This window comes from Ricinus communis, chromosome 10 (genome assembly GCF_019578655.1).
Source record: "Ricinus communis isolate WT05 ecotype wild-type chromosome 10, ASM1957865v1, whole genome shotgun sequence".
Taxonomy (NCBI): Eukaryota; Viridiplantae; Streptophyta; class Magnoliopsida; order Malpighiales; family Euphorbiaceae; genus Ricinus; species Ricinus communis.
The window spans coordinates 21,286,700-21,304,155 of NC_063265.1; the positions used below are offsets into that span (position 1 = coordinate 21,286,700).

At 31.6% G+C, this 17,456-nt stretch overlaps 2 protein-coding genes across 4 annotated transcripts; one reads left to right on the forward strand and one right to left on the reverse strand.

Annotated features, from left to right (window-relative positions):
* Positions 1 to 663: 663 nt before the first annotated feature.
* Positions 664 to 2,802, forward strand: LOC8279885 (two-component response regulator ARR8). The gene is made up of 5 exons (XM_002532542.4): positions 664 to 1,195; positions 1,327 to 1,430; positions 1,565 to 1,642; positions 2,108 to 2,178; positions 2,303 to 2,802. Exons 1-5 carry the CDS (start codon positions 1,093 to 1,095, stop codon positions 2,610 to 2,612), a joined length of 666 nt encoding a protein of 221 aa, XP_002532588.1. The 5' UTR covers positions 664 to 1,092; the 3' UTR covers positions 2,613 to 2,802.
* Positions 2,803 to 4,800: 1,998 nt separating this feature from the next.
* On the reverse strand, positions 4,801 to 16,976 carry LOC8279875. Of its 3 annotated transcripts, XM_015727494.3 has the most exons (8): positions 16,674 to 16,968; positions 15,481 to 15,655; positions 13,749 to 13,854; positions 8,689 to 8,865; positions 6,831 to 7,319; positions 6,552 to 6,635; positions 6,398 to 6,477; positions 4,801 to 5,171 (listed from the first exon to the last, which is right to left on the reverse strand). In XM_015727494.3, exons 2-7 carry the CDS (start codon positions 15,526 to 15,528, stop codon positions 6,413 to 6,415), a joined length of 969 nt encoding a protein of 322 aa, XP_015582980.1. In that variant the 5' UTR covers positions 15,529 to 15,655; positions 16,674 to 16,968; the 3' UTR covers positions 4,801 to 5,171; positions 6,398 to 6,412. The 3 variants fall into 3 exon arrangements, with proteins under 3 accessions (XP_015582980.1, XP_048225637.1, XP_048225636.1); XM_048369680.1 differs by having other exon boundaries at positions 6,398 to 6,635; positions 15,481 to 15,589; positions 16,674 to 16,976; XM_048369679.1 differs by having other exon boundaries at positions 6,398 to 6,635; positions 16,674 to 16,975.
* Positions 16,977 to 17,456: the final 480 nt, after the last annotated feature.

The window sequence follows — 17,456 nt, forward strand, 5'->3', positions numbered from 1 at the left end:
TTTAATACGTGACTTTATTCAACACATCCATATATATTCTGAATAGGTGTTATAGTATTATCAAAAATAGAATTCAAAAATTTATTAGGTTAAATCGAAAATAAATTTTTTTAAGAGATTACAAAAATAGAATTTAAATTTTATCAAATTAAATTAAAATTAAAATATTAAAATAATTAAATAATCAAAATTCAAATATCTAAATACATAATACCTCCAAATAATAAGATGAATGATGGGGTACGTATATGAATGATGGAATGTAATGTAAATGTATGTATGGGCATGGGAAGCAAATCTTAAAAGGGAATCAAGGGAGAAAATAGGCCTCTCTTTGCCCACCACCACTCCCCACCTGCTCAAGATATGATATGGTAAGCGCCACATGATTTCACATTGGGGAGAAAAAGCCTCCTCTGCTGACATCACCTGTATCTCTTAGAGGATTTTGATGGGCCCCTTTCCATCTCTCTCTCTCTCTCTCTCTTGCCCTTTTGCTTTCATCCAAAACTTCCCTATTCTTTCTGTTTTCTTTTCTTTTCTTTTTTTCTTTTTTAAGTTGTTCATTTCCTCATGTAACTCTTTCTTTCTCACATTTACTAATTGGGTCTTGTCCATCTATTCAGTTATATATATATATATATATATACACCACTAAAACCCACCTCCATTCTCTCCTTAAACATTTCCCATAAAGATTTGTTTTCTTTATTTTATTCCTTTATTTGTTTTGTGTCAATTTTCTTTCTATTGTTTATTCTTTATTTTTGCATTGCTTGCCCTGTAATTCTATTCTATTCAAATATAATCAATCACCTTGTAAAATTTTCCAAGATTTGGAAAGAAATCTGGTCGGATCTTGCTTTGTGGGTTGTGTGGATTTTTCTTGGGTCTCATTTCAATACAAAAAAAGAAAAAAGCCTTTCTTTCTCCTCCTAATTCCCACCTTCTTCTTCTGTTTCCTTTTCTTTTTCCTCGTAGGAACAGAGAAACTAATCCACCAAGACAAATACCTTACTTATATTCATTTCTTGGCCTTCTCCTTTCTCTTCTTCTTTTTGAGTGGGTATTTGGATCTTGAAATTAGCTGCAATGTCTGTAGCAACAGAGTCAAAGTTTCATGTTTTAGCTGTTGATGACAGCTTAATAGACAGAAAACTTATTGAGAAGCTCCTTAAGATCTCATCATATCAAGGTACAGTTACTCTCTTGGTTACCGAATAGAGAAAAAGGAAAGGCTTTGCCTTTATGGGTTCTCATTGTTTTATGTAATATTTCTTTATTGGGTTCTGATTTTCATATGTATTATGTTTTAAATTTTGGCAGTTACCACTGTTGATTCTGGCAGCAAGGCACTACAATTTCTGGGTTTACACGAAGATGACCGAAGCAGCCCAGAAATACCCTCTGTTTCTCCAAACAGTCATCAGGTATGCTTTTCTTTTCTTCCTTTCTTGATTTTCTTGCAATGTCAGGAATTTCTCATATGTTTATCATAAAATTTCCTGAACCTTCCCTGGGTCTCTGAGATTTTTGTCTTTTTTTTTTTTTTGAGAATTTCCAGGAAGTGGAGGTGAATCTTATTATTACAGATTACTGTATGCCTGGCATGACAGGCTATGATTTGCTTAAGAAAATAAAGGTATGCTTTTTGGTTGTTTTTTTACACCCTATTCTCTTGTCTCTTTCATCTGCTATCATTATATTCTCTTTTCTTTTTCTCAATCTTTTCCACTAAGAATCATATCTATTATTGGAAAATATAGGTTCTTTGGAATTCTTTCCAACAATGAAAAAGAATTGTAATATCAAAGATGCCATCATTAATTGGTTGCTTAAGTGGATCCTATTTTTTTCCCCACTTGCTAGAGAATGTCAATGGAAAATCTCTTTGGAATATTTTGCCACCTAATACCCATCTAAACAAATCAGGCTCAAGATATCCAAAGATTTATTTTGTTCAACAAAGTGTCCTTCATTTATTCATTAATGGAAACAAACCCTTTATTCTATTTATTTGTAAATATATTTTTTCCCATGGGAATACTCTGATTCAAGAAATTTATGGTATTCATCTTTTTTTTTTTTCTTTCCTTTGATTTTGCAGGAATCATCATCTCTGAAAAACATACCAGTAGTGATAATGTCATCTGAGAATGTTCCTGCAAGGATCACCAGGTAAAATAATCAAATCAAGTGATGGCAAATTTTTTCTTTTGCCCTTTTTGGGAAAGTTAAGGAATCTGGAACATGGGTTTTTGAGGTAATAACTAATTAGAAGGTGCTATAATTTTGATGACAGATGTTTAGAGGAAGGAGCAGAAGAATTTTTCTTGAAGCCGGTACAACTATCAGATTTAAATAGGCTTAGACCTCATATGATGAAAACAAAATCAAAGAATGACAAACAAGAAAAACAGGAAAATCAACAAGTTTTAGAAGAATCAGAGGTCCAATCACAACTGCAATCATCACAAACACAACACTTACTCTCACCACCACCACCACCACAACAACCATTAAACAACAATAACAAAAGGAAGTCTATGGAAGAAGGGCTTTCACCAGAAAGAACAAGACCCAGATACAATGATATTACCACTGTTGTATGATGATTAATCATGGAATTAAATTCACTGTTATTCCTTTTCTTTTCATTTTTTCTTCTCCTTTTTAACAATGTAATCCAGACAATTTTAACTTTTCCTTCTTTTCCACTTGTAGAATTTAGTGGTGGTTAATACAAGGCTCTATAGAAATATAGATCATGTATACATTTTACATGAATCTATTTCACTCCAATTCTGTTTTCGCTAATTAGACCTAGAAAGGGCAAACAAAAAGTAAAACTAGAAAAAAATCAAATATAAAAAGATTGATAGGCAATTCTTTTTTTATTATTATTTATACTGTTTTTAGAATACATGTATGCAAGTAATAAATTGGCCAATTGTATATTTAGACATCTGAATCTGAACCATTTGATTATTTTAACATTTTAACTTTTAATATAATCTGATAGACGCTTTAATTTGTATTGTTTATGATATTCAAACACTTTTTGATATATAGCTCAATTCAATAAGTCCACGTGTATTATATATAAGTGTTTTAAAATTATTATAAAATAAAAATTTTAGATGTTTGTTAGGTTAAATTTAAAACTAAAAATATTTTATAGGATATAAAAACATAGCTTAAATGTTTGTCAGGTTAAATTGAAAGTTAAGATTTTAAAGTGAGTAATATTTAAACTCAAAATCTTATTTAAATTAAAAGAAAATTATTATTTCATCCACAAGCATTTTAGAAAATCTTTGAAAACAAGACGTTTTTAATTAAGCCTTAATTTATAAATAATATAAAGGCAATTTTTCAGTATATGTTATAGACCCTTAGCAGAGTTGAGATATGACCAAAGAAGGTAACAATTCAATATATTGTTAGGATCAATATATTATGCAGAAAATGTCCAATTTTTACCATAATGTACAAGTGATTGGATATCAAGCCATTGAGTTTTGTCTTCCTGTCTATGTATTTCTTCTCTGTTTGCATGTCCCTTTCAGTTTCTGCTTTACCAAACTGTACTCAGTGAAGATTCACATGTGATTTTTATTTCAGTGTTGATTGACAGTATATTCCTCCTGGTGTCACTCATTTCCTAAATTACTAACCCATAAATCTTTCTTCTTTAAAAGAAAAAAGAGTTGAAAATAATTTCCGTAATGCTGAATCTGATTTTGGCTCAAAAGGAAAAAGGAAAAGGAAAATTAAAAGCCATCATCCAAAAACGACTATCGAAAAAGTCACATTTAAAACATTTAAAGGTTCAGTATAAAACTATAATATATTTTTTTATAAATGTTTGATGTAAAAGAAATTTTTTGAAATTTTAGTTCATTAAATTCTTAAAATTAATTATATCTAACACTAGACTCCATCAAATTTTATCAAATTCAAAATTGGAGTTTTTCTTTTAAAAAGTTTTATCAATTGTGAAACTACCCATTAAATCAAACCGGACAATTAATTTTGGACATTTGATTTGTTTTATTATCAATATCAAAGAAGTGACCGAATTGTAAGTCTGTATTATCCCTGTAATAATCCATTTATAACACATGATATCTATATATATTTTTGAGCCTTTCACTTTCTTTAGAAAATTGAGCTCTATTCCTGTTCCATATACCTGGATCTGATTGCTTTGAATTTTTTTTTTTTTTTCCGGGAGTTCCTTGAAAGTGTTTGAATTTTCGAGTTCCAACCCTTAACAATCCAAATTTTGATTCTTGAGTTCCCATTTCCTTTGCTCTTGCACGAAGATAATGTTTGTGGTCTTCGCTGTGGAACTCCAACGCAAGCCAAACTTTGAAAACAACAACCATATACACACACAAGCCCACCACATTAACATTATGAGTCTCATTGATTCTAATTTGACAAATAAGTTCTAAATAATCTTTGATGCATATACTTTAATGGTCGGTCCTGTGGGTCCATTAACAAGAGAAAGAACTACAAGCCAATTGCATCAGAAGCAAAAAGGAGCTCCAGGAACTAGGCAAAAGATTCCACAAGAGAGCCCCGACTCAGAAAATTGTCACTTTCAGCTTCAATTTCAGGAATTTAAAGTGTCAACTACTGGCAGAAGGAGACAATAAGATTTATTTAAAGGATAATAAATGTCTTCCAAGTAACAGCAGACATTTACAGTTATCTATTAAAGATTGACACCAACAGACACTCCAATATGAACCATCAGATCTCTCTTTTAGACATTTTTGTACCGTTCCATATTAATCAGTGGAAGATCTTATTCCATCATATATCACAATCTAATTTCAAAAGGAAGCACAATTTCCCATATAACACAAACCTATGAAGGACCATCACACCAGAATAAGAAAATATCCGTTTCCCGAGACCTGACATAAAATTGTTCCTATGATTCCATTGTAATTATCAAGTCGGGGAAGGGCAAAAGGAAGAGTAAATTATTCAAACGTTTTCCCCCTAAACAATCCTAAATCAAAGTGCAATATGCTACAAATTGTAGTCAGTGAAATTTCACACACAATAAATACCTCCGTAGAGTTCTACATCTGAAGTCTGAGGCTCTTCTCAAATGCTATGTACAAACCCAGCCAAAGGGGTCCAAGTTGAACCTGCAGTAAATGAGTGAACACAGTAAGGAACAAAATTAAGGTATGCAAATTTATCATGACAAGCCTACAATTTGAAAAATAAAAAAACTGTACCTGGAATGAATTTTGATATTATGTGTGTGAGAGTGTGTTAGTGTGCATGCATGTGGCTGTCTAATCGGAGGATACCTGAATGAGACTGTAACATATCTATTCTGTTTTATTTCCTTGAAGAAAATTCAAGAAACAACTTCATGAACTAAACCCTATAGGTAACACTCATCTCTTTCAGCTCCACACACCACGCCCTTCTTTACTTTCCCCTAATAATCATAGACTTGCATGTTTGAAAAACGTATTTCCTTTACAATTAAGTTATCGTTTGAAAAGGTCTATTATTATTAGGCAACTTTGACATTACTCACTTTTCAGAAAACTTTAGGCAGATGATTCCCACACGATAAAGAATTCATTATGGATTTCCTAGCATGCATCATAATCCAAATTTTTCACAATTAAATGTTGTCTCACTTATTATCCTGATATACAACAATCACAGAATCACATGTTAGATCACTTAATTCTCCTAGAGAATTATAGACTTTTATGATCGCTGATAATCCTAACATCCTAATCTACAGGGCATAAGTCATGCTTGTTTTTCAAAGTGAACATCATCTAACAAGTAGAAAGAATCAGATGTAAAGAATCTTCTACATGCAGGTGGCTGAAAAAGAACTCCCAAAAAGTATTTTAGCTCTGATGCAGCAAAAGGCAGCACAATACATCCAGCTTCTTGATGAATGATTAAGAGCACCACTTCATTTGGAAAATAATTCCAGAGAGAATGTCACTAATTTATTTCAATTACTTGCAAATAAAGTTTACAGTTTCCTGTACATTAGCATAAGGAATCCAGTTGAATTCCACACAGCTATATGTCTCGAAAAATATAAATTCTTAAATTCTACATAAAATAATTGTCCTAAAACCTGATTCTATTCAGATAGAGCAATGTGAGAGACAAGGGAAAGCTCACAAGATCCACTTGCATGAGAGTACTCTAGTTCATAATATTATTATTCAGGAAAGGGCATCCAATTAACTTCATTTGTACTGTCAATATAATAACATGAGTTCCTCAGAACTTTGCGGAATTATTTTTTACAAACAGGATGCACAAGTACCAAATCAAATTGCAGCAACTAAATAACACAAAAGAAAAAAATGCATTACAGAGAACTCACTACTGAAATTTATGGTTATTCGCTTCCAAAATCATCATAGCTCACGCCTTCTGATATAGTGTCCAACCTTTTATTGTCACCTGCAAGGCCAGGAACCATATTAGCTTCATGTTCTGTGTCATTCGAAGCATTATGAAAATGGCAAAAGGAAAACCTTGATGTTCTTGTTCGCGTGAATCTAGGAAGTTATCATTGTCTGACGCTAGGAAGGGTGATCTGGGATAGTTCTCCAATATATCTGAGTTACAAAACAAGAAATTCATTGAAATGTAAATGTAATTCTCAAGACGAGGCTAGTTGATATATTATACAGATGCATGCATGAGACCAAGTTCGATGTTGGCTTTATTAAATTTAATAAAAATTCTACCTACCAACTACTCAAATAATTGTGGTCAAGAGAAACATGCAAAAGAATGTACCATATACATACCTGAACTCTGAGCAAAATCAGCTGTCAAATCAGAAAGACTGAAAGTTTGAGGAATATGATTCAAAAATCCATAAGAAGAAGTATCTGCATCCAAAAGTGGTTCATTCAAAGCTTGTGAATTGGACTCTACACTACTGAAAGATGCAACAGATGCATCTCCAAGTGATGGGCGAGCTTCCAGGACATTTCCGTCAGCACCAAACATATAAGGGTTAGTGCCTGAATAACCAGCTTCAGATTTGATCATTCCCCCATTTAATCCTTGCATCAAACCAATGTTTGAGCTCTGCGTTGAAAGCATGTTTGGAGGGGCATCAATTCTATTGACGTGAGCAGACATTTCAACAGCAGTATGCATACTTGAATGCAGTGATGAACCAACATTGGTGAATGCATTAGTCATACTGGAACCAAAGAGATGATGCATGTTCTCGGGCTTCAGAGCTGATCCACTGTGATCCGACGCATAGCATGCCGAATTTTGATGCACTGTAGGGAAATAAACTCAGTTGCCAAGATCATGGGAGCCAAAGTAACTAAGACAGGTTTGGAACGACATAGCATATCATATTGTAAAATGATTCATCAAATGAAATGCCACTGGTTCCATGGGCATCAAATGCGTATTGTAATCAATTTAACAGGGCCATTCAGATGATGTAGATTCAGCAATCAATTACTCAGACTGTCATGCAAAACATTTTCTTTTCTGTTAAAGTAACAAACAAATTCGAATTCAAAAGGAAACAATATTATCGAGAGTATTATGCATGAAAAGAGAAAAGGATAACTTATTTAACCTCCTTTTACAAATGACTTTAAGTGCTGTTACATTTTGTTGCATGAACAGATGGTGACCGCATTCTTTAGGCTTTCAATAGAATACAGCTAATCAAAATGTGTTTCTTAGCCAAGAGCTGTAAATGAAGCTTTATTCCCAAATTACTATTACACAAGAGAAAAAATTAATTTATCTAAACATCTGATGGGTGATATGATTCTTGAACCAATAACTCTCCATAAGCAAATCTGTAATATGCTCATTGAACAATTATTTATAAATCTTCCTTTCTTAAGGCATATGAATCCCCCACAGAGATTAGAGACAGTGATACTTCCAAGAAATCCGACGTTTAACAAATCCCGTCTTTTTCCACCCTATCTTGCAGTGGGAAATCACCAATCATTCCCAAAATCAAAATATTAAATTGTGATCACGAAGCTCTATGGTTATTGATGTATTGAATTAATTACGAGAAGAGTAACTTTTAAATATGGAATATAAGTTGACATCATGTACAGCTCTTCAACACAAAACCAAAAGCTAATAAGAAACAGCAGGAAAGGGAAAAGAAGGGTAACACCATAAATAAGCCAAAATAATAGAAACCTAGTATTATCATCTGCTATAAAAGAATGTCAGAATAGAAATTATTTTTAACATGTAATAAAAAGAATTCAGCCATCTTGAATGATTATTTTGAAAGAATAAAAAAGTTGATGAGGAATTTCATAAACATGTTTTCAACAAAGAGAAAACAGGCGTGTACCCTCTCGTTTAATCTACAGATAACCTTTTTATCTTTCAAAATTTCGCTATACAGCAAAAACTTTTCAATTCTAAACTAACTGGGTCATTGATATGGACCCTTCTCCATTGCACCCAGTTGAGAGAGAGCTACAACTCAAAAGGAATTTAAGGGAGTTAAATTCATATTCACTACCTCCCCTTATCTCCCTCCTAATCTACTCCCGGCCTTCTTTTTCTCCTGTAACTTCAATATTCTAAACTTTCCATACCTAAATTCCACTTGAGCTAAGCATTAACATTGTCCAGGCAGATGAAAAGAAGTCTTACTTGGTGGAATATGAGTACCATTAGAAGTGGGCATCGAAGCAGCAGGATTTATCTGACGCATCAATCTCACCTGTTGCTCAAGCAGCTTGTTGAATTCTATTATTTGGTGTTTCACTGTCAGTCTCAAATAGTATGCCTTGAAGAATTCCCGATTCTCTTCCTCAAGTTTTTGCCAAACTACAAAACAAAGTTACAAACTGAATAAAATGAAATCTTATGACCTGAAGGTGTACTTTCATGCTACAAAATCACAATTTCCATCAGAGGAACAAAAGGAGAAAGAGTAGGTAGGGGTGGGTGGGTGGGTGGGGTGTAGGGAGTGAATTTACAGGTTTCAATTTTGTGATGAATAGAACCAAATCTACTAATTTATACTAAAAGATGACTTCAATCCAATCATATAAATGTGATAATTTGAATTTAAACTTTAATCCGAATAAATTGAATGGATATAAGGTCAAAAATTAGTGAAATACTACTCAAAGATTAATTTAAAGAACTGAAACTATATCATTCATAAATCTACAAACAAGCCTCCAGAAGGACTAGAATGAAAGTACCACTCTAACCTAGATTAAAAAGAACACTTACTTGATAAACTTACATACAAGACTCCAGAAGGACCAGAAAGCATAATTGTTAAATCATGAAATGAGAAGTGAAAATTTGAAACAAATGGAAGAATTCAGTAAAAATACTCCAGAAGGACCAAAATCTTAAATCATGAAATGAGATCCTAATTTACAAAATGAAAATTGAAACAAATGGAAAAATTCAGTAAAAATACCCAAAAAAAAAAAAATAAAGGTATCCATAAATCATTTAATGTCTCCCTAGTCAATGAAAGACACCACTCAGGAGGGTTGTCTATCAAAAACATTAAAAAGAATGGAACTCCTATTTATATATTTTACAACCTTTTCACTTCATTTTATTTTCTAAAGAGAGGCCATAAATGAAAAAAAAAAAAAACCAAAAAAAAGACAATATGGTTCTATGAGTCTGATCACTATGTAAAACTCCATGTCTTTATCACAAATAAAGCAGGACAACATTATGAAGAAACAAGTTGCATGCAGGACTGTTGAAGAATGTGAATGAATTAATCAAATTTTGCAATTTGGAGCTAGACCTAATGTATAACAATGCCAAGGCAGGATATTTCACTAAGAAAGTGAAGCCAGACTTCCATGTTTTGAAGGTAAAATAAATCCTGCTGTATTTAGGGATTGGCTACATTCTTCAGAATCCTACTTTGATTGGTATAATATAACTGATGATCGAAAGATAAGGTTTGGTAAAATAAAGTTCATGGATTAACTAAAATGTGGTGGTATAGTATCAAGTACAATATTAAAAGACTGAGGAAGCCACAAATATTTGCCAAGAGATGTAAAGAATGCTTCAAGAAAATTTTTTACCACTATAATATCATTGAAAGATGCATGAGAATAGGTATGCTTCAGTGTGTATCAGCAAGCCAATGGTGAGTTTGATTGATCCAATGATGGAAGAAATTCAACAAGTCCTAAGATGGATTCAATAGAAGCTAAGCCAGATGAGTTGCTAGAAGGTTGCCTTCAAACCCCTAACTCTCAAGACTACTGGTAGTCATGGTTTGCCACAAAAGCCAGCTCTTTGTATTGATCAGAATTTTCAAGATGCACATGAGCATGAAGAAGTAAATTTGGTGGTTTTAAAATATTAAGAAGCAAAGGAGGAATGACAAAGGGAACAACCAGGGGAGACTTTGCGGGCTGCTTATTCACATGAGAAAGAGGCAAATGTAGAAATTACATCTCAAGGCAGTGAGCAGCTGCTCTGAAATTTGTATGCAGAAGATATTAAACATGATGAACAAATCAAAGCATCAAGGATTTTGAGGGGGAAGTTTATGTTCCAATTGCAAGATGATTGTTGACAAGAACATTCAGCCTCAATTGACAGTCAAATCAAGAGGAGTACTGTCATGTCATCCTTGTTATTGTTAAACATATGTGAAATGAATTGATCTTAATTCCATCCAGAATGAGGATGCAAAAAACCAAGAGTTTTTGTTATTTCGGCTACTCAAAGCTCGAGATCAAGTTTACTCAATTGGGGGAGAATGATGCAGGAAAAAATATAACAATTAATTCTTAACTATGAATCTTCTCCTAAATTATTACTTAGGAAGTTGAATTCAATTGTATTTATGAATTCTATTCGCGCTAGTAATATTACAAATTTTAATCCTATCATAATTAGAATTAGTAGAATATTTTCCTCATTAGTATTCAATCATAAATTCTCTAATTTAGAATTTTTATCCTAGTAGTATTAAGATTATTTTTAGCCAATAAATTCTAGGCTTGTATTGTAACTTTTCAACTTTCAGATTTCAGTTTAATAGAAGTTGTTGTTAAGATTGGCACTTCGTGTTGTGTCATGTCAAAATACATGTATAACATAAAAATGACTAACCCGTACACGACCTGTTTAACTAATCATCTCAAAACATCAAATTCAAATACCAGCACGTTCATTAACTAGATTATATGAGTAGACCATCCAACCCTTTTAAGAATTAAATTTTGAAAAATATATTCTTAAATAAAAAATTAATTGTTTAAATTTCAAAAATATATTTATTTACGTATAAAATGACTTAAATTTGAATTATTATTTTAAAACATACTTGGATATAATTTGAGTTATTATTTTAAAACATAATTGGATATTTATAAATGATAAAATTACTTATATAAATATATGAAGAGAGAGAAAATGTATTTAAACATGTTAATATGTATCGTGTAATACCTGTTAACCAGTTAACCTATTTAAATAAATATGTTTATTCATGTCACTCGTTGGTTAGGTACATCAACCTATTTTAACCTAGTTTTTTTTCCATGTCACAAACAGGTCAACCTACTTATAACCCAAACATGTTTATCCCAAACTCAAACCTGTTAAAATACATGTTGTGTTGTTTTAACTCATGTCAAAAATTGTTAGTTCTAGTTGCAGTATTGCTATATAAAATTGTTTGATTAAATTCAACCCTAAGTGTGAAGCCTTGAAGCCCCAAGTGTGACTGCTAAGAACTACTTAAGTGCAACTCTTAAGGCCTATTTGGGATTTTTATTGTGTTAAAAAAAGCAGGTTTAGAACTTTTTATTTTTTTATAAACTGCTTTTGTCAAACTTGCTTTTGGAAAAGTATCAATTGGCCTGCTTCTCTCCAAAAGCAGTTTTCAGAACTTTAAAAAACAAAAACAGAATTTCTTTTTTCAGAAAAAGCGCTTTGCCCTACCATAATGCTAAAAGGGGCCTTAGAAGCTTAGCATCTTTTCTTTGATTTTTCCCTGCTTAAAAGCAGATTTCAGCCTATAAAATACTTTATTTTCCGCAAATTAACTGGAGAACAGTTCAACCAATGCTGTCCTCAATCAATAAACCACCAATCACCAAATATCCTAAAATATACAGAAATGTAGTACAAGTATTTATTCAGAAAATGATAAAACATAGTTCACTATACCCTATCAGCCAAGGTCAGCCACCTCCACATTTCCTACTTGTCAAAAACTAATAAGAAAAGGAAGTGGAGGGAACGTCTTATAATTGCTAATTCCTTTTCTGAGAGACGCTGGTCCTTCAATTACTTTAAAGATGAGCTTAATTGGAATATTTAAAATCAATTATGGGACAATCTATGGATCAAGCTGCAATGAATTTATAATGAAATAAAGTACTAAACAAATAAATAGCAATCAAATTGAGTAAAAAATATCCTCGGATAATATATAAGATATATAAGTAATTTTAATTGCCAATGAATTTGCATATTTAGGGTTTGTTTGGTTCGGCTGCTCAATGCAGCCGGTAGCTTGTGGCTGATAGCTGATAAATTAAACCGTTTGGTAAATTTTATTAGCAGTTGCTGTTAGTATATTAAATAACCATTGAGGGTATAATTTATCGTTAAATATATTTTATTTTATTACATTATATTCAATGATACAAATTAATAAAAGTAGCTTACAATAATTAAAATATTGTAGTTAATTTTTTTTAGCTCAATTGTATTAATTATTAAAAATATTTATAAAAATTATTTTAAAAGTAAAAACTTAACTTTAAATTCTACTAATAAAAATTTCTAACTTTAAATACCATAATTATAAATATTACAATTATTTAACTATTAAGAATAATTTCAAAATAACAATTATTTATTATAAAATATAAAAAATTAACTATATGAAATCAACTTAAAGTAAGTTATTATTAATAAGTTTTAATAAGAATAATAGTGTCCAAATAAATAAATAAAACAAACAAGCTATCAGCTGATAAGAAAAAACTCTAAAGTAAAGCTAATACAATCTGCAGCTTATTGGGACTAAATCAGCTATCAGCTGTTGTTTCTTAAAACTTTACCAAACACTTTAATATAGTTATTCAGTGAAAAACAACTATCAGCTACATCAAACCTCTGAATCAAACAACCTCTTAAAATAACAATATCAATTAGCAAATGATATTAAATTGGTATAGTTGTTATGCCTCATTGCAAAGTTCTAATTTAAAAGCATAACTATTTTTTTCTGTCTACTTTTTACCTTTTTTCATCAATATTATTATTATTATTATTATTATTATTATTATTATTATTCACTCACTACCACTCTTTTGGCCCCTCATGCGATTTCAATTTTGATGTCCTATTTTCTTTTACTGTTTACTCATAATTACTCTGTTTCACCACTCTCTTATTTGAGATGATTTAAGCTGTTCTAGACTACCATGAAGTACCTGAATGTTAAACTTTGTCCCCACCATTTCCCCAACCCCACCCTAGAGAGAAAAAGAAAACAAAAAAATCATTCCGCCCTTGCTCTCAAGTCTCATCTAACTGTAGTAGCAAGCTGACTGAATACCAAAGGAAGGTAGAGAATACAACTTAAGTTTTATTCATTGGATGTTTCAAAATATATATATATATATATATATATAATAAGAAAAAAAACCAGAATTATCATTAGTATTGATAAAAAAAAACTCAATATTTACCAAGTTCAGTGAAGCCCGGTTCTATCTTCGCTTGAGCCAACAGAGTTTCCACAACTTCCTTCTGGTTCATGTACAACTGAAGACAGCGTTCTATAAGATTTTGCACCTGGAACCAGAGATAAATAAGCCATAAAACAAAGAGAAATGGCATAATACATAAATCAATGTTCATAACTGCCAATTTATACAACCAAAAAAGAAAAAGAAAAAAAGAAGGAAACAGAAAATACAATGAGTGCAGAAACCCTTCCACTTTTGTCCCCTTTTGACATTAAAAAAAGGTTCAAAGAATTAATGAGGAGCTACAGAAGGTATCAATAATGCAGAATATTCTGAGGCACAGATTTTTTTTCTCTCTAATCCCTTCTGTTATTATTATTTTTGCTGGACATATTAATGTTCAAGTGACTTGCTTGGAAATAAACATTTGAGTAGTCAATACCAAATTTTCCAGATTTTTAATTCAGCATGTTGCCATAAGCGTCTACTTTTTTTATCAGCAAGTTGCAGATCTGGACTAACAATAAAAACCTCTGCACTACTGATAAGAAACCCCAATAGAAGAACAACAAAGTTTGTAATCTTTCTAATCACACCTGATATATAGCTGTTTGATATGCAGACTACAAGAAAGCAAACTCTGGAATGTATAATGAAAAAAAGAAAAAATCTCTACTCACTAAATTCCTTCCAGCCTTATTTTGTATTAAAGTAGGTACTCTTTTTCTTCAACAACCACCAACCGCATCTGATTCTTAGACACAGATTTAAAAATAATGGAATTGGAGAAAACTTTGTAGACAAATGAATGAATGTTCGTTGTAAGTAGAACTAGGCTCTGATCATTTGAACTTATAACCCAAACTGTATATAAACATAGTCCAAATAAACAAATAACATTCGAAACTACCCTAGATAATTTGGGGCTTGCATAGGCTTGTTTCATTGATCAACATGCAGTCCTAAAATACATGCTAAAATCAAATTTTAAATTGTCAGCAAACAAAAGAATTATGGAATTATTAAATTGCTAGCTCTGAGCTTAAATGTCAAGGTTAATTTAAAGACATTCTATTATTAAATAATATCTAGTTTAATCAAAGAACTCGATACTCTTCTCACAATTAGATGATCAATCATTCATTGACATAGTCAATGAGCCGGACTAAGGAAATGCCCAAGATCAACCCAATCATCGACTGCTGAGCTTCTAACTGTGCTCACCCCTATTCAGCTTTAAAATCAAAGGACCAGAGAATTTAGAAATAAAAGGAAAGGATGGAGGTTTTAGCCTAATCTTATAAAGTATTTTTCCACTTTTGACCTCCAAAATCAACTATAACAATCATAATACGACAACATTTCTCTTCATTGGCCTTAGAAATATCTCAGAAAATTAAAGTGATTGTGAATAAGGTGCTCAAGAAGGCCCGTAACACCTATACTACCTAAATAATGTGTATAACAAATAGAACTTTAAGGACTGTTTTAAGTTGATAAGGAAAGCCGAAATTTGAACATCTGTGTCTCTTTTCCTGTCTTCTGCCTGTACTTCTCTTAAGTTATACATAGCAGACTTTCCCCACTGGCCGTTTACGTGGCACATAACAATTCTATTTCCAAAACTGAAAAAATAAAAATGACGCAGTTCAAGTGCAAACAAGAACTAGGAGTCCAACTACAAAGAATAGAAGAGCTTTAAGAATAAAAATTTCAATGCTCAATTGCTGACCACTTGTATATCTTTGGGTGAGACCCTTCTTGCTGGTCCACTCGACATTCTTTGAGATTCCGAAACAATGATAGTTGTTTAAGAAAGCAGCTGCAATTCACTTCTGACACTAAAAAGATGATGCAGTAAGCTTCATATACTAATGCTCTTAAAACATCAAAATATCATGTCCGACCTGTGGCAAGAATAAACGAGTAAACCACATGAACTACTCTTCAATTAAATATAAATAGTGAAATTCTTCAGAAAGTATAGGTTATATCAAAATCATATTCATCAATAATGCAATAAAGGGAATTGGATCATATAACGTGCCATCCAAAACAGTCACAACTAGAATTAATATTGGAGTCAACGAAGTAAATCTCCACCCCAAGAAAACCCAGGAAGAGGGAAAATTTGACTTCAGTTTAATTTCCAAATATGACAACCCTCCTCTGGACAAGCCTGCAGAAAGTCTGACATGCAAGCCAGTACACCACCTTTATATTCTTTAAGCAACCTGTACTTGTATACACCAAATCATCCAAAAAGACAACTTATACTATCATGCATATCACATAATCAGCAAGAATAAAAGCCCAAAGTACTTCTATCTATCAAAACTAAAAGCATGTCTATCTTGCAGCAAGTAAACTGAAAACTATAATTAAAATTGCTGATTCTTTTTCTTTCTTTTAGAAGCCAAGGTATTGAATTCAAAGTAGAAGGAAAATTTGAACTTTTCAAAATCAATACTCCTAGAAATTAAAATGAAACCCTAACTGCATCACATTAAATCCCTAAAAAGAAACACCTTAACTGAGAACTTTATGCACAAATAAAAAATTCATAACTAAAAAGATATAAAAAAAAATATTACCAAATAAATATCAAATTCTACACTGATCACAATAGAAGCGTAACCCTAGAAAACGACATGTATACTAATGAGATCAATACATGTAAAAACACACACACACACACACACACACACCCCAACCAAAAGCTTAAACAGATATCGATCAATTGAATGCATATAATTAAAACGATACTAATAATAGAAAAACAGAAAATTCATCCATTAATTCATGTATTAGGAAAACGAAATCAACATGAGTCATTTGGAAGCCAAAAGAGAGAAAAAAAACAACAAAGGAAAGCAATAAATATATGAATAATTGGATAATTTTTAGGTTTTGATTGATCTTTACCTTACAATCAGATTGAAAGTCGCGAGAGAAAAGGGACTCTTTTTGATCGATAAAGAATTACGTTTCTATCAAACTCTCTCCTCTAAGTGGAAATTTTCTGCTCCTTCTCCTCTGATCATGCTGTTATTTGATTTTATTTTTATTAAAAGAAAGAACATTATTTGAGCATGAAGCGGCTGAATCTGCCACGTGGAGACCTGGTGAAAGTCTAGGACCCACGTAAGAGATCAGGTGGTGGTGATTGATTGGGACTATCTTTACTATCGGATTTTTGTTTGTTTGACACAAGTGGGTCAAAACTAGGTGAAAATAAACTCAAACTGAAACATAAACTATAATAATTATCCAAAAGTAAAAGAGAATTAAAAGACATTGACCAAGTTTTGACCTAGTGGTGTACCAACAAACAATAGTCCGATAGATAGCAACGATAGTCCCAATCAATCACCACCACCTATATGTTTCTATAATTTCGTTTCTAATAACACAACCGCAAGGAACAACCCCCAATTTAACAACTTAGTTAAGTCCCGGTCGCACGTGTTTTATATATATAAATTATTATCAAATTATAAAATAATTTTATTTAAAAAATTGGTATATAATATAATAATAAATAGTAAATAATTCTACTAATAAAGCATTATTATAATAATATTGTATTTTTCTATAATTTTTTATTTTAATTTTTATAAAATTTATATTAAATTATTTAAATTTCATCATAAATATATATATAATGTGATATAAAGTAATTCATCAATTTTTTATAGAATTAAAAAT

Coding starts and splice junctions, on each gene's coding strand:
- LOC8279875 (XM_048369680.1), bottom strand. CDS start 15,528: ATGTCGAGTGGACCAGCAAGAAGGGTCTCACCCAAAGATATACAAGTG. Junction 13,855..15,480: donor CACCCAAAGATATACAAGTG/GTCAGCAATTGA, acceptor CTCTGGTTCCAG/GTGCAAAATCTTATAGAACG. Junction 7,320..8,688: donor TGGTACTCATATTCCACCAA/GTAAGACTTCTT, acceptor ATTTCCCTACAG/TGCATCAAAATTCGGCATGC.
- LOC8279885 (XM_002532542.4), top strand. CDS start 1,093: ATGTCTGTAGCAACAGAGTCAAAGTTTCATGTTTTAGCTGTTGATGAC. Junction 1,431..1,564: donor TTTCTCCAAACAGTCATCAG/GTATGCTTTTCT, acceptor GAGAATTTCCAG/GAAGTGGAGGTGAATCTTAT. Junction 1,643..2,107: donor ATTTGCTTAAGAAAATAAAG/GTATGCTTTTTG, acceptor TTGATTTTGCAG/GAATCATCATCTCTGAAAAA.